The 14,776-nt window shown below is 43.8% G+C and overlaps 1 protein-coding gene across 1 annotated transcript in view; it reads left to right on the plus strand.

Annotated features, from left to right (window-relative positions):
* Positions 1-14,776, plus strand: part of LOC120028844 (diacylglycerol kinase delta-like) — an 84,926-nt gene that overhangs the window by 42,594 nt on the left and 27,556 nt on the right. The window contains exons 6-18 of the mRNA XM_038974089.1: positions 93-199; positions 519-644; positions 889-991; positions 1,714-1,876; positions 1,994-2,102; positions 4,236-4,375; positions 5,036-5,120; positions 10,535-10,629; positions 10,741-10,840; positions 11,009-11,273; positions 11,812-11,958; positions 12,245-12,373; positions 14,611-14,707. Coding sequence (XP_038830017.1) covers positions 93-199; positions 519-644; positions 889-991; positions 1,714-1,876; positions 1,994-2,102; positions 4,236-4,375; positions 5,036-5,120; positions 10,535-10,629; positions 10,741-10,840; positions 11,009-11,273; positions 11,812-11,958; positions 12,245-12,373; positions 14,611-14,707 — 1,666 coding nt within the window. The remainder of the gene's footprint in view (positions 1-92; positions 200-518; positions 645-888; positions 992-1,713; positions 1,877-1,993; positions 2,103-4,235; positions 4,376-5,035; positions 5,121-10,534; positions 10,630-10,740; positions 10,841-11,008; positions 11,274-11,811; positions 11,959-12,244; positions 12,374-14,610; positions 14,708-14,776) is intronic.

Consider the following 14,776-nt stretch of genomic DNA (forward strand, 5'->3'; position numbering starts at 1 on the left):
TGCTGCGTCACAGGGTGTGAATGTGCATCTGTGTGTCTGGCTCTTTGGCTGTGCATGTGTTTGTCAATCTGATGCGTTTCTCCTTCTCACAGTGTGTAAGTTCAAGGCCCACAAACGTTGTGCTGTCCGAGCGACCAACAACTGCAAGTGGACTACTCTGGCCTCCATTGGGAAGGACATCATCGAAGATGAGGATGGGGTGAGTGAGTAAGGGGTCAGTTTAGCATTTTCCCCACTAATGGTTGAGGTTAGGATTGGGGGAGGGGAAGCTGAACCTAGATCTGTACCTAGGGGAAACTTCACCCCCCGGAGCTGTGTGAGAACTCCTCAAAAATAAGGCTAGAGATGTCCCCTGTACCCCGGCTAGAGAGAAGTGCAGTGTTGCCGGTTTATTAAACATCATTGTACGTTATGCAAAAGCATATATCAAATATGTCAAACAATATATATTATGTATTATATAATATGCATAAATAAATACTTACTGAATAATAACAGTGACTTCTCCCTCAATGTAGATCTCTATGCCTCACCAGTGGCTGGAGGGCAACCTGCCGGTCAGTGCTAAGTGTACAGTGTGTGACAAGACGTGTGGCAGTGTGCTCCGACTGCAGGATTGGCGCTGCCTCTGGTGCAAGGCCATGGTGAGTCTGCATGCGTGTGCGTGCGTGCATATTTGGGTGGTGCTTCTTTGGGTTAAGTGCAAACTGCATTACTACTATGCCACAATACAGTACTAATGCACTTTTTTTTCTGCATGCACTGACTTATGACGTATTCACAACAGTCACAAGGCCATTGTACTTATCAGGTTGTTGACTGTACATACTTGCCGTAATGCTCTGTGTAGTGTGACTAAAAATAAAGTGTGTGTGTGTCGATGTCCAGGTGCACACGCTGTGTAAGGAGCAGCTGTCCACTAAGTGTCCCTTGGGGCAGTGTAAGGTTTCAGTCATCCCCCCCACAGCCCTCAACAGCATCGACTCCGACGGTGAGTTCTGCGCCTCACTTCCTCTCCGGGGCCAAGTTTCCCCTAGGTACAGATCTAGGATCAGCTTTCCCTCTCCCAATGCTAACCTTAACCGTTATTGGGGAAACTGACCCAAGATCAGGGGCAACTTCACTTTACACCTGTCTTTGTGGGTGAACAGGACATATAGGGATGTCAGCGTGATAGGCCAGGGTAGTGTTCATTAGGCCTATAGGTTTGCAAAATGCTAAACTTTCCAAAAATTCCCAGGTTTTCCAGAAATCCCGGTTGGAAGACTCCAGGAATCAGAAAGCACGAAAATTCGAATTGTTCAACCTTTTTTTTGCTAAACCTGGACATTTTGTAAAGTTAGCGTAGCAAAACGATAAAAAAGATGCTCTTTCTTATTAGATATTAGGGGCTGGTTTCCCAGACACTAAAACGCATGCTCAATGGAGATTCTCCATGAATCTGTGTCCGGGAAACCAACCCTAGAAGTTCAGTTGTGTGCCAGAGTCTGGTATAGAGGTTAAAGCGCCCGACTCCGGACCTTGTTTATCCTCCTGAATATGGGGGTTTGGGGCTGTTCCTGTCTGTGGCCCTCTATGTGCCTGTCATTGGTCCTCATCTGCCTGTCATTAGTCCTCATCTGCCTGTCATTGGTCCTCATCTGCCAGTCATTGGTCCTCATCTGCCTGTCATTGGTTCTCATTGTTCATCATCTGCCTGTCATTGGTCCTCAGGGTTCTGGAAGGCCACCTGCCCGCCTTCCTGCACCAGCCCTCTCCTGGTGTTTGTCAACAGTAAGAGTGGAGACAACCAGGGCATCAAGTTTCTGCGCCGCTTTAAACAGCTGCTCAACCCTGCCCAAGTCTTTGACCTCATGAACGGTGGGCCGCACCTTGGGTGAGTCTGCCCTGTGTGTGTGCGTGCATGCATGCTTCTGACATGGCTGTGTGTGTTTCCGACAGCACTGTGTGTATTTGCTGCTTGTCTTAGGGGGCTCTCTTCTGTGTGTCCTAGTTTACGGCTCTTCCAGAAGTTCGACACGTTCCGGATCCTGGTGTGTGGGGGTGACGGCAGCGTGGGCTGGGTCCTCTCTGAGATCGACACTCTGACGCTCCACAAACAAGCAAGTTCATCCCGCCCCCTCTCCATCTGCAATGAGCTGAAAATCAGCTTCCATCAGTTGGGCTACACCAACTGACTCTTGGGCTCTTTCTCAATTTGTGTTTCCTCTATTTCTCATGTTCTTGGACATCAGACTTTCTCATCTAATGGGTTTTGGGAAGGAGGAGAGGAATTGGGAAAATATGAATTGAGAAAGAGCTTTGGCTACTTTCCCATCATCCCTCAGCAATCCCTGAGCCTAGCAGGCAGCTTTGGCTACTGTGCCAGTCAGCCACTCTCATGTTTCCCTTGTCCCTCTTTTAACAATCTAGTAAGAAAGCTACCATTTTATAACACTACCTCTATTAGATAGATAGACAGAGAAACAGACAGACCACCACTGCCCTCTGCTGGTCGTGAGGTACACACAGTCCTGGCTTTCCGGGCTCTGTTCACATAATATTTGTTATTTTCGATAGCTTGAACACTTTTCTCGAAATAGGGTTCTCATTTGCAAAACAGTTACCACATCCCACTAAACTGAAGTGCGTTTGCCAAAACAACATATTTCTCTTTCGAAATACACTAATCACCATCAACTTAAAATACCTATCACAAAAAAACTCTTATCAAAGCAGTATAATTTGTTGTTTAATGAGAAGAGGACATCTGCAACACCCTAGAGCATATAATACATGTGACTGAACAATCTGAATCCATCAAAACAGAATAGTTTGTCAATGAATAAGTAGGTAATTTCACCATTCAATAGATCATGCCTCAACAAATACTACACTGAACAAAAATAAACGCAACATGTAATCTGTTGGTCCCAGGTTTCAAGAGCTGAAATAAAAAATCCCAGAAATGTTGTATATGCACAAAAAGCTTATTTCGCTAAAAGGTTGTACAAAAATGTGTTTACATCCATGTTAGTGAGCATTTCTCCTTAGCCAAGATAATCCATCCACCTGACAGGTCAAGAAGCTGATTAAACAGCATGATCATTACACAGGTGCATTGATGCATTTTCTAATATGAACTGTAACTCAGTCAAATCAATGAAATTGTTGCATGTTATATTTTTGTTCAGTATATTAATTGGGTTTTGTTTGGAGTGCACCTGTCAATGTTGAGTAAGGACGCGAACCTGATTATGCATAGAAGTAGGCCTAGGCTACCTGGCCTGCGATTAAATGTAGGCTTATAAATGTGCCCATTTGGGGATCTGATAGTATTATTGATTGCCTTAACTCACCACCACTAATGAGCTGTGTAGCTTCTTAAAGTAATTTTGTCTTCACCTCCAAACAGCAAGTAAACAAAGTCTGTTTCTACATACATCGAGAAAGACTACATTGAGGAAGTATTGTCAATTTGAAAAATCTTTCCAGCTCTCTCCGTTTTGATAACAACTCGGTGTAAAAGGGAAAACAAATGTCATGCTTTGATCCGGTGGAAACATCATAAAATATGCCTATCCCTTGTGCAAATAAATAACCTACAGCTGTGTCTGTCAGGAGCTCAGGGTGCAGTGAAACTCTTGAGGTTCACACAACACAATGCCACAGATGTCTCAAGTTTTAAGGGGGTGAGAAATTGGCATGCTGACTGCAGGAATGCCCACCAGAGCTGTTTCCAGATAATTGAATGTTAATTTCTCTACCATAAGCTGCTTCCAACGTAATTTTAGAGAATTTGGCAGTACGTACAACCGGCCTGACAACTGCAGACCACGTGTAACCACGCCAGACCAGGACCTCCACATCCGGCTTCTTTACCTGCAGGATCGTCTGAGGGGGGTTGCTGAGGAGTATTTATGTCTGTAATAAAGCCCTTTTGTGGAAAATAACGAATTCTGAGTGGGCCTTGGAGAGGCCCACCCATGACTGCACCCCTGCCCAGTCATGTGAAAACTATAGATTAGGGCCTGATTTGTTTTATATGAACTGTAACTCAGTAAAATCTTTGTTTTGTATAAATATAACCATCAATATGCATTTCTATGACCAAAACAAAATGGTAGGAGTTACTAATCAAAGATTTGATATGTGAGCTATATTTGTGTTTTCTGAATTGGGATTAAATGGGGGACAACGGGGTTAAATGTAACGGGGGTCAGTTGTAACTGGATAAATAACTTGTTGTGTTGCAGTGCCAGCTGGGTGTTCTGCCCCTGGGGACAGGAAATGACCTCGCCCGCGTCCTGGGCTGGGGCTCGGCCTGTGACGATGACGCACAGCTGCCTCAAATACTGGAGAAGCTTGAGAGGGCCAGCACCAAGATGCTTGACAGGTAGGAGAGGGATGTAGGAGAGGGAGGGAGGAGGAGAGAGAGAGGATGGGAGGGAGGAGAGAGAGAGGATGGGAGGAATGAGGAGGGAGGGAGGGAGGAGGTAGAGGGGGGAGAAGCTGTAGAGAACCAGCACCAAGATGCTCGACATGTAGGTGAGAGAGGGATGGAGGGAGGGAGGGAGGAGGAGGAGGAGGAGGGAAAGAGAGAGAGACTTAGGGAGGGAGGGAGGAGGAGAGAGGGAGGAGAACGGGATGAGGGAAATATTCACCAAGATGCTTGACAGGTGTGAGAGGGATGAAGAGGGAGGAAGAGCATGTAAATAACTGTTAAAAAGGTACCATTTAAAGGAACCATTTGCAGAAATCGCTCCACCATTTTCTGGTTGTTAAAATTCTAACAGTTGGCCTAATTTCAGTTTGTGACGAAACAAGCATTGATTGTGTAGAGAGTCATTGTACCATCTAAACCGCTGTGAAATATCAATGAGAATAAGAATGAGACAGATTTATAACTTAGATTTCTATGTAAATTTGGTCAGGTTGCACAGAAATTTACATATTGTAGCTTTTAAGCCAGTTATCATTAGTCCAGGAGTTTCTTCTTGTCAGGGAAAAAAAGAAGCAGCCCCTAAATTATCCATTGTTTTTATTTTTTGTCCAGGTGGAGTATTATGGTGTATGAGACAAAGTTCCCACGGCAACATTCCAGCTCTACGGTGACAGAGGATTGCAGCGATGACTCTGAGGTACCTGGCAATGACATAAATTCCTGTTCTACACATCGTGAAAGTTTTAGCTGAATTCGAGTACAATTGCAGTTACATTCCATTTATGGATGGAGTCTTCAGATATACAGTATGTAGGCTACTGAGCTTGTCTGATGCTTTAAGCGCACTGAAGACAAACAAATGACTCAAGGGGGAGCCAGAGATCAAGATAGCATAACAGAAGAAAAAAACCTCTTCCCGAACCATCTCGTCCTGCTGACCGTCGCAGATTCTGCCACTACGCTCCCGAAGTTGCTGGTAAAAAGCTACACCAGTGGTCAGCAACCTTTTCCATTTGGAGTGCCAATTAAAATAACTGTTCCACGAAAATGTGCATATGAAAAACATTTCTACCGATCTGCATGCCAGTTATGATTTTCAAATGCAAATTTTCGTGGAACAGTTTCATTTATTTTATAATAAAGTCTTCGTATCTCAAAATCATTGTCATATGGTTAATAAAAATGATATCTAAATGGAAATTATACAAATCTAAAAATAACTTATAACCAACTATGTAAAAAATAGCCTACATAAAGCCAACAAATAAAAACATTGCATTCTGCAGGTAGAAAATATCAGAATAAAAATAAATCACACACGTCTGCAAGGAATTTGAAACATTGTATCAACTTGGTCTAGCCTGAAGCTTGCTAACAAACTTGCAACATTGTATAAAATATCAGTTTCCCACACAGCTGTAGGCTATTTATTTGTGCAAGGGATAAGAAGTAATCAGGTAGGTGTGTTTTATGACGTTTCTACCGAATCAGAGCATGACATTGCAGGTTATCAGAGGTTATCCAAAGGGAGACAGCTGGAAAGATCTAGGCTACATTGAGGAACTATTGTCATTGTCAATGTATGTAGAAACAGACTTGTTTACTTTAAGAAGCTCCACAGCTCATTGGTGGTGGTGAGTTAAGACAATCAGAAATACTATCAGCTCCCCAAATTTGTGTGCATGCCAGGTGGCCTAGGCCTACTTCTATGCGTAATCAGGTTTGCGTCCTTACTCAACATTGAGAGGAGTGCTCCAAACAAAACAATATTAATATACTGAACAAAAATATAAACGCAACATGCAACACTTTCATTGATTTTACTGAGTTACAGTTCATATGAGGAAATCAGTCAATTTAAATAAATAAAAATCATACGGCCCTAATTTATGGATTTCACATGCTCTGGCCGATGAGTAGGGTTGATCCGAGCGTTCTGATCTCACAACGGCAGTCAAGCACTCTAACTGGCTTACATTGGCTAGCTTGCTAGCTACTTCCAGGCACAAATGAGAGAACACCCCACTCATTTTACTCACCTTAGCAGAGCTGGTTAGGCTGTTTTCATGTTATCCAGAGTGTTGGTGACTGTAACTGTGCTGCTGGCAACAATAAAAAATAAAAAAAGATTACGTTCAAATGGCTCTTGTGTGAAATTGTGACCCACGACATACGCCTAGTTTCCTGAAACGGGTCCCAAATTATAGTAACCAAACAAACATTGTAGATTACAAATATTGCAAATTAACGGTAAATGTACTACTGGTGATACTGGTGTGCCATCCCCGTGGCCGCCGCAATGTAACCTTGGAGAGCGATGTCTGGTCACATGGTATGTTGAATGCTGAACGAGAGACCTTGGTTTATTGTTTTTGTAAAGTTGTGAGTGTTTCCTTGCAATGTTTGATTTATACAATTTTTGAGTTTGGATCACGCAACTCGTTTAGTCTCAGTTGCTGTGACCGGTACTATCCTGCCAGACCAAAAAGTCTGAAGTTGTTTACAGAAGCTAGCTACTAGCCTATCTGGTAGCTATCAGTTTCAAACTAGCAGCCGATGCTGCTACCAACAGTACGTGCAAAGACGCTGCTTTTGTGGTCACCGCTGTGAGAGGATTTTAAGAAGGACACATCTTTCTGCTTTTCAGATTTTTCAATTTGTGCGAGTTCTTTTTGTTCACTTAATTGATAATTCCATGTAAAGAGAGAGACACGGAAGCCCAGCTATCCCAGCCAGCTAGCCTAGAGGTCCCTATTGAACATTTTCAACTTTGCAGGAGCTGTGTTTATTTTTGCTTTATTCCCGGGACGATGTGGACCGCCCGGACTTTCAATGAAGCAACTGTTTTCTTGCAGAAGACTACAGGGGCGAAGTGGCTACTCTTAGAAATCAAGTAGCGAACCTACACAAGCTACTGGGGAATCCACGCCCGCCTACTTTCGTTTTCTCTTCTACCCCAGTAGCTGGACGCCGCTCTTATGTGGTGGACTTTTCGCCGCCACGTCGGCTCTCCACAGCCAACTGGCCAGTACTCTGTAGGGATCACTCCTCAAAGCGGTCTCCCCCTTCCCTGGAGAACGGAGCTAATAGGATGCTCCTGGATGACTTTTGAGGTAGCCTTTTGATTAGCTGGGTAGCCTTTTGATTAGCTGTTCAGCAGTCTCATGGCTTGGGGGTAGAAGCTGTTAAGAAGCCTTTTGGACCTAGACTTGGTGCAAATTGGAGTGGGTCTAGGGTTTCTGGGATGATGGTGTTGATGTGAGCCATGAGCAGCCCTTTCAAAGCACTTCATGGCTACAGACGTGAGTGCTACGGGTCGGTAGTCATTTAGGCAGGGTACCTTGGTGTTCTTGGGCACAGAGACTATGGTGGTCTGCTTGAAACATTTATGTATTACAGACTCTGCCAGGGACAGATTGAAAATGTCAGTGAAGACCCTTGCCAGTTGGTCAGTGCGTGCTCGGAGTACACGTCCTGGTTATCCGTCTGGCCTTGAGAATGTTGACCTGTTTAACATACATCTTGAATAACGTTCCAACCGGAGAATTACATAGACTTCAGTTGAGAGATGGGTCAGAGCCGCCTATCACGTGAATGCGCGTGGTCAAAGCATGGTCAGCTCGTGGCAGTGGTGACTAATTCCTGTCTCCTTCGGCCCCCCTTCACATTAGAGTCATCAGACAAAGTTCTATTGACTGTTGACATCTAGTGGAAGCCGTAGGAAGTGAAAACTCATCCATATCTCGCTGAAATTTCAACGAGAGCTTGGTTGAAAATCTGCCACCCTCAGAAAAAATTCAAACAGGAAGTGGAACTTCTCAGGTTTTTGCCTGCAATATGAGTTCTGTTATACCCACAGACATAATTCAAACAGTTGTAGAAACTTGAGTGTTTTCTATCCAATACTACTAATAATATGCAAATATTAGCAACTATGACTGAGGAGTAGGCCGTTTACTCTGGGCACCTCTGTGCACCTTTCATCCAAGCTACTCAATACTGCCCTGCAGCCATAAGAAGTTAACTAGCCTCTCAAAGCACTTCATGATGACAGAACTGAGTGCTACGGGGTGATAGTCATTTAGTTCAGTTACCTATGCTTTCTTGGGTACAGGAACAATGATGGACATCTTGAAGCAAGTGGGGACAGCAGACTGGGATAGGGACAGATTTAATATATGTCTGTGAACACTCCAGCCAGCTGGTCTGCGCATGCTCTGACGGCCGTCTGGGCCGGCAGCCTTGCGTGGGTTAACACTCTTAAATGTCTTACGTCGGCCACAGAGAAGGAGAGCCCACAGTCCTTGGTAGCGTGCTGCGTCGGTGGAACTGTGTTATCCTCAAAGCGGGTGAAGAAGGTGTTTAGCTTGTTCGGAAGCAAGACGTCGGTGTCCCCGACGTGGCTGGTTTTCCATTTGTAGTCCGTGATTGTCTGTCGACCCGGCCACATACGTCTCGTGTTTGAGGCGTTGAATTGTGGCTCCACTTTGTCTCTACTGACGTTATGCCTGTTTGATTTCCTTACGGAGGGAATAACTACACTGTTTGTATTTGGCAATATTCCCAGTCACCTTGCCACGGTTAAATGCGGTGGTTCGCACTTTCAGTTTTGCGCGAATGCTGCCATCTATCCACTGTTTCTGGTTTGGGTAGGTTTTCATAGTCACAGTGGGTACACCATCTCCTATACACTTCCTGATGAACTCTGTATTCGTCAATGTTATTCTGAGAGGCTAAAGCATGGAATCCGATTGGTCACACCAGCGTTGAATAGACCATAGCACGGGTACTTCCTGTTTGAGTTTCTGCCTGTAGAAAGGGAGGAGTAAAATGGAGTCGTGATCAGATTTGCCGAAGGAAGGGCGGGGAATGGCCTTGTAGGCATTTTCGAAAAGTTGAGTAGCAGTGGTCCAATGTATTGGTACAACTTTGGTAGTATTTTCCTCAAATTTGCATTTTTTAAATCCCCAGCTACAATAAATGTGGCCTCAGGATATCTGGTTTCCAGTTTGCATAAAGTTCAGTGTAGTTCTATGAGAGCCATTGTGGTATCGGCTTGAAGGGGAATATACACGGCTGTAACTATAACCGAAGAGAATTCTCTTGGGAGGTAATACGGTCGGCATTTGAGTGTGAGGTGTTCTAGGTCGGGTGAACAAAAGGACTGTACGTTTCTGTATGTTATCACAATCACACCATGAGTAGTTAATCATGAAACATACACCCATGCCTTTCTTCTTCCCGGAGAGTTCTTTATTCCTGTCTGCGCGTGGTACTGAGAACCCAGCTGTCTGTATGGCCGGGGACATTATATCCCGAGAGAGCCATGTTTCCGTCAAACAGAGTATGTTACAATCCTTGATGTCTCTCTGGAAGGAGATGATCGCCCTGAGCTCATCTACTTTGTTATCCAAAGACTGAACATTAGCGAGCAATCTACTCGGAAGCGGTGGATGGTGTCCACGCCTCCTGAGTCAGACTAGAAGTCCACTCCGAATACCTCTTCTCCACCGCCGGTGTTTTGCCTCTAGAATAAGTTAAATTGCCCTGGGGGGTATGAACAAAGCTCCAATTCGGGAAAGTCGTATTCCTGGTGAGTTACCGCCGCTCTGAAATCCAAAAGTTCTTTCCGTCTGTATGTAATAACACAAAAACATTTCTGGCCTAATTATGTAACAAATAACACAGAAAAACTAAATACTGCAAAGTTGCTTAGGAGCTAGATGCAGAGCTGCCATATCTGTCATACCCAAAAAGACTTGAGGCTGTAATTGCTGCCGACGGTGCTTCAATAAAGGACTGAGTAAAGGGTCTGAAAACTTATGTAAATGTGATATTTCCATTTTTTTAAATAATTATAATTGCAAAAATGTATTAAAACCTGTTTTTGCTTTGTCATTTTGGGGCATTATGTGTAGATTGATGGGGGGAAAAAACGATTGAATCAATTTTAGAATAATCTATAACGTAACAAAATGTGGAAAAGTCAAGGGGTCTGAATAATTTCCAAATGCACTGTATGTTGCACTATAGGTGGTGATGCTCTGCAGTTCAAGACACATTTCCTGAAGACTAGCCTGTTTTTGACCTTGATTGTTACCTGTGCCACAGGTGCAACAGATTCTGACCTACGAAGACTCTGTGGCAGCCCACCTGTCCAAGATCTTGACTTCAGATCAGCACTCAGTGGTCATCTCCTCAGCTAAGTATGTTTGTCGCTTCAATCAGTCTGTCTGCCTGCTCAGTCCATACCGTTTCTTTAGGTGTAGGTTTCCGTTGCCCTGACTGTGTTGTGCGTGTGTTGTGCATGTTCGTAGGGTACTGTGTGAGACAGTGAAGGACTTTGTGGCTCGAGTGGGGAAGGCCTACGAGAAGAACAAGGAGAGCTCCGAGGAGTCAGAGGCTATGGCCAAGAAGGTAAGCTTTGAGGAACCATGGCTTTGTACCAATTATCTCACCTTGCTGACATCCCTTCACTGATTTTATGTAAATGGCTGGTATAGGAAATATGGTGGAAACTCCCTCCAGCCATGTTTGCACTAATCCAGTGAATCAGATCCGTGTTGATTGGTCGGTTGGTTGCAGTGTGGGGTTCTGAAGGAAAAGCTGGACTCGCTGCTGAAGACGCTCAACGAGGAGGCGCAGGCATGTACTATGATGCCCCCCCCCACCATCGCTGAGGAGCAGGAGGAGGGCGAGGGGGTTCTGGTGCCATCGTCACCCGCACCTGCCGCCATCCCGTGCTCCCCCAGGCCCCTGACGGCCATCTTTAAACCCAGGGAACAGCTGATGCTGAGAGCCAACAGCCTGAAGAAAGCCATCAGGCAGATAATCGAGCACACTGAGAAAGGTGAGATGTTATCTTCCTACCGCTACTTCTGTTCTAATTGGTATGGGTCAATTCAGGAAGTAAACTGAAATTCCAATTCAGACTTCCGTGAAAAGCAATTCTGAATATTGGAATTAGATTTACAGTAAGCTTATTTGTCCTGTAAGGGAAGTTTTTGTCTGATGTGGTAAAAAAACAATAAATAAAAAACATAGTAGACTACACTGACCGACTTGGCATACTTGATGTTTCATATGTTACATAAAAACAGAGGACAGACGAAAACTTCAATGCCATAAGCATTGCAACAGTAGAGCAGGACTCCTGGGCAATCTTGTGGCCAGTCTCAGATCAGGCTTGCCGCCCGTATGATAGTTATTGGAATAGGAATTTCAGTTAACTTCCTGAATTGAGTGACGCGAAATGGAATGGACGTACCCCGACCCCAATATAATATAGTTGCTATCTATACTCAGCCAAAAGAGAGCGGTTTTACCTCTACTTTTTCAACATACCTGCTCTTGTTGCTGAACCGTCTTTCTCTCCATTCTTCTATCAGCGGTGGACGAGCAGAATGCACAGACTCAGGAGGTGTTTGCTCTGGGGGTGGAGGAGGAGGAGGAGGAAGAGCAGGACAAGCTGTCTCTGCAGTTGTCCTACAGCGGGAACGCCTGTAACAGCACCAGGAGCCATCCAGTCCGCAGAGGTTAGTCATTGAACCCTGAGTCTCCTAACCTGGGTCGTGTTCATTTGGTACCAAACATAAGAAAACAGTCCGAACCAGGGAAGGATCACCTTTTAAATTGTTTTTCATTGCATGCCCTAATGAACACGGCCCAGACGAAATGGATGATTTTAATTAAAGATGCGTGCCAATTTAGTATTGAAGATTATCACTTATAAATGTGCGTTGTTTTTCAAATTTAAGGAGTGGGCCTTTAATCAAGATCCCAGTGTCTCATGTCTTTCTGTGTCTTTGTTTCATCCTGTAGTGTCCAAGACTCCTTGTGAGAAGCTCATCAGCAAAGGAAGTCTGTCACTGGGCAGTTCTGCGTTACTTCCCACCCAGACAGGAAGTCGCGAGAACATGCCGATGCTCAACACCAAGATCCTTTACCCAAGTAAGGGCACAAGTTCTCACCAGCTCTGTACCGAGGGCACTCAGTTCCCTAATCCCAAATCAACCCCTACTCCCTTGGACACTATTGTACACTGTAGTGCTGTGCGATTAGTGCTTTTTGAAATCGGTTCGATTATAAAAAAACAAATCACAATTTTCAATATTTTAAACAAATGCGCACTATGCATTATGTGGGTTGAATGCTGTAACAACACAGAATAAAACAATTAATAAAAGTCCCAGGATAGTAGTGACTGTCCATTACTGTTTATCACTTAACAACCATCAGTTATTCACATTACTTTACTTTAATAAAATATTTCAGTTGGTGTATATTACATTTGTTTTGTTTGATTATATTATTTAATTCCAAGTAATCATCTCTATAGAACTGCTGCCTATGCTGTCTGACAAAATCCCTTTTTTAGTAGTTCTTCAAAGTACAGTTGAAGTCGGAAGTTTACATACACTTAGATTGGAGTCATTAAAACTCATTTTTCAACCACGCCACAATTTTCTTGTTAACAAACTATAGCTTTGGCAAATTGGTTAGGACGTCTACTTCGTGCATGACAAAAGTAATTTTTCCAACAATTGTTTACAGACCGATTATTTAACTTATAATTCACTGTATCACAATTCCAGTGGGTCAGAAGTTTACATACACTAAGTTGACTGTGCCTTTAAACAGCTTGGAACATTTCAGAAAATGATGGCATGGCTTCAGAAGTTCTGATAGGCTAATTGACATAATTTGAGTCACTTGGAGGTGTACCTGTGGATGTATTTCAAGGCCTACCTTCAAACTCAGTGCCTCTTTGCTTGACATCATGGGAAAATCAAAAGAAATCAGCCAAGACCAAAAAATAGTCTGGTTTTGGTTCATCCTTGGGAGCAATTTCCAAATGCCTGACGGTACCACGTTCATCTATACAAACAATAGTATGCAAGTATAAACACCATGGGACCACGCAGCCGTCATACCGCTCAGGAAGATAGACGCGTTCTGTCTCCTGGAGATGAACGTACTTTGGTGCGAAAAGTGCAAATCAATCCCAGAACAACAGCAAAGGACCTTGTGAAGATGCTGGAGGAAACCGGTACGAAAGTATCTATATCCACAGTCAAACTAGTCCTATATCGACATAACCTGGAAGGCCGCACAGCAAGGAAGAAGCCACTACTCCAAAACCGCCATAAAAAAGCCATGTGCAACAGCACATGGGGACAAAGATCGTACTTTTTGGAGAAATATCTTCTGGTCTGATGAAACAAAAATAGAACTGTTTGGCAATAATGACCATCGTTATGTTTGGAGGAAAAAGGGTAGGCTTGCAAGCCAAAGAACACCATCCCAACCGTGAAGAACGGGGGGGACTGGAGGGACTGGTGCACTTCACAAAATAGACGGCATCATGAGGAAAGAAAATTATGTGGATATATTGAAGCAACATCTCAAGACATCAGTCAGGAAGTTAAAGCTTGGTCGCAAATGGGTCTTCCAAATGGACAATGACCCCAAACATACTTCCAAAGTTGTGGCAAAATGGCTTAAGGACACAAAGTCAAGGTATTGGAGTGGCCATCACAAAGCCCTGACCTCAATCCCATAGAAAATTTGTGGGCAGAACTGAAAAAGCGTGTGCAAGCAAGGAGGCCTACAAGCCTGACTCAGTTACACCAGCTCTGTCAGGAGGAATGGGCCAAAGTTCACCCAACTTATTGTGGGAAGCTTGTGGAAGGCTTCCCGAAACGTTTGACCCAAGTTAAACAATTTCAAGACAATGCTACCAAATACTAATTGAGTGTTTGTAAACTTCTGACCCACTGGGAATGTGATGAAAAAAATAAAAGCTGAAATAAATCATTCTCTCTACTATTATTCTGACATTTCACATTCTTAAAATACAGTTATTATGTAGAACATTGGCCTGTAGGACACTACAGCTCCCAACGACAACGCACAGTTTTGGCATGATCTGATTCATCTCTAGAGAAACTCACATTGAGCTCATTGAACTCACAGAAAATTGAATTCAAATAATTGAACCAACGTTGGATAATTAGTTGTTTAAAAAACGAAAAATAGCTGACATTATGGTTAGTCGCTCAGCTCCGAAAATAATTAACACCTGCTTTTAACAATATTACACTTTATACTCCTGTGATATAATTTTGCTCTCTCTGTGCTCATTTATCTGTCAGTGTTCAGTATGTGTTAAATATGTGTGTGTTCAGGTCTCAGGGCTGGTATCTCTGGCTCCCTCTCCAGCAGTTCAGTCATCAGCAGACTGCTGGTCAACGCTGACTCCTTCAGCTGCGACCCAGAGACCTTGTGAGTGTCCACGTTTCAGTCTTTCTCCTCCTTCCCTTAAAGGTTTAGTTAACTTTTTAGGTTGTAGAT

Source organism: Salvelinus namaycush, chromosome 34 (assembly GCF_016432855.1).
Source record: "Salvelinus namaycush isolate Seneca chromosome 34, SaNama_1.0, whole genome shotgun sequence".
Lineage (NCBI taxonomy): Eukaryota > Metazoa > Chordata > Actinopteri > Salmoniformes > Salmonidae > Salvelinus > Salvelinus namaycush.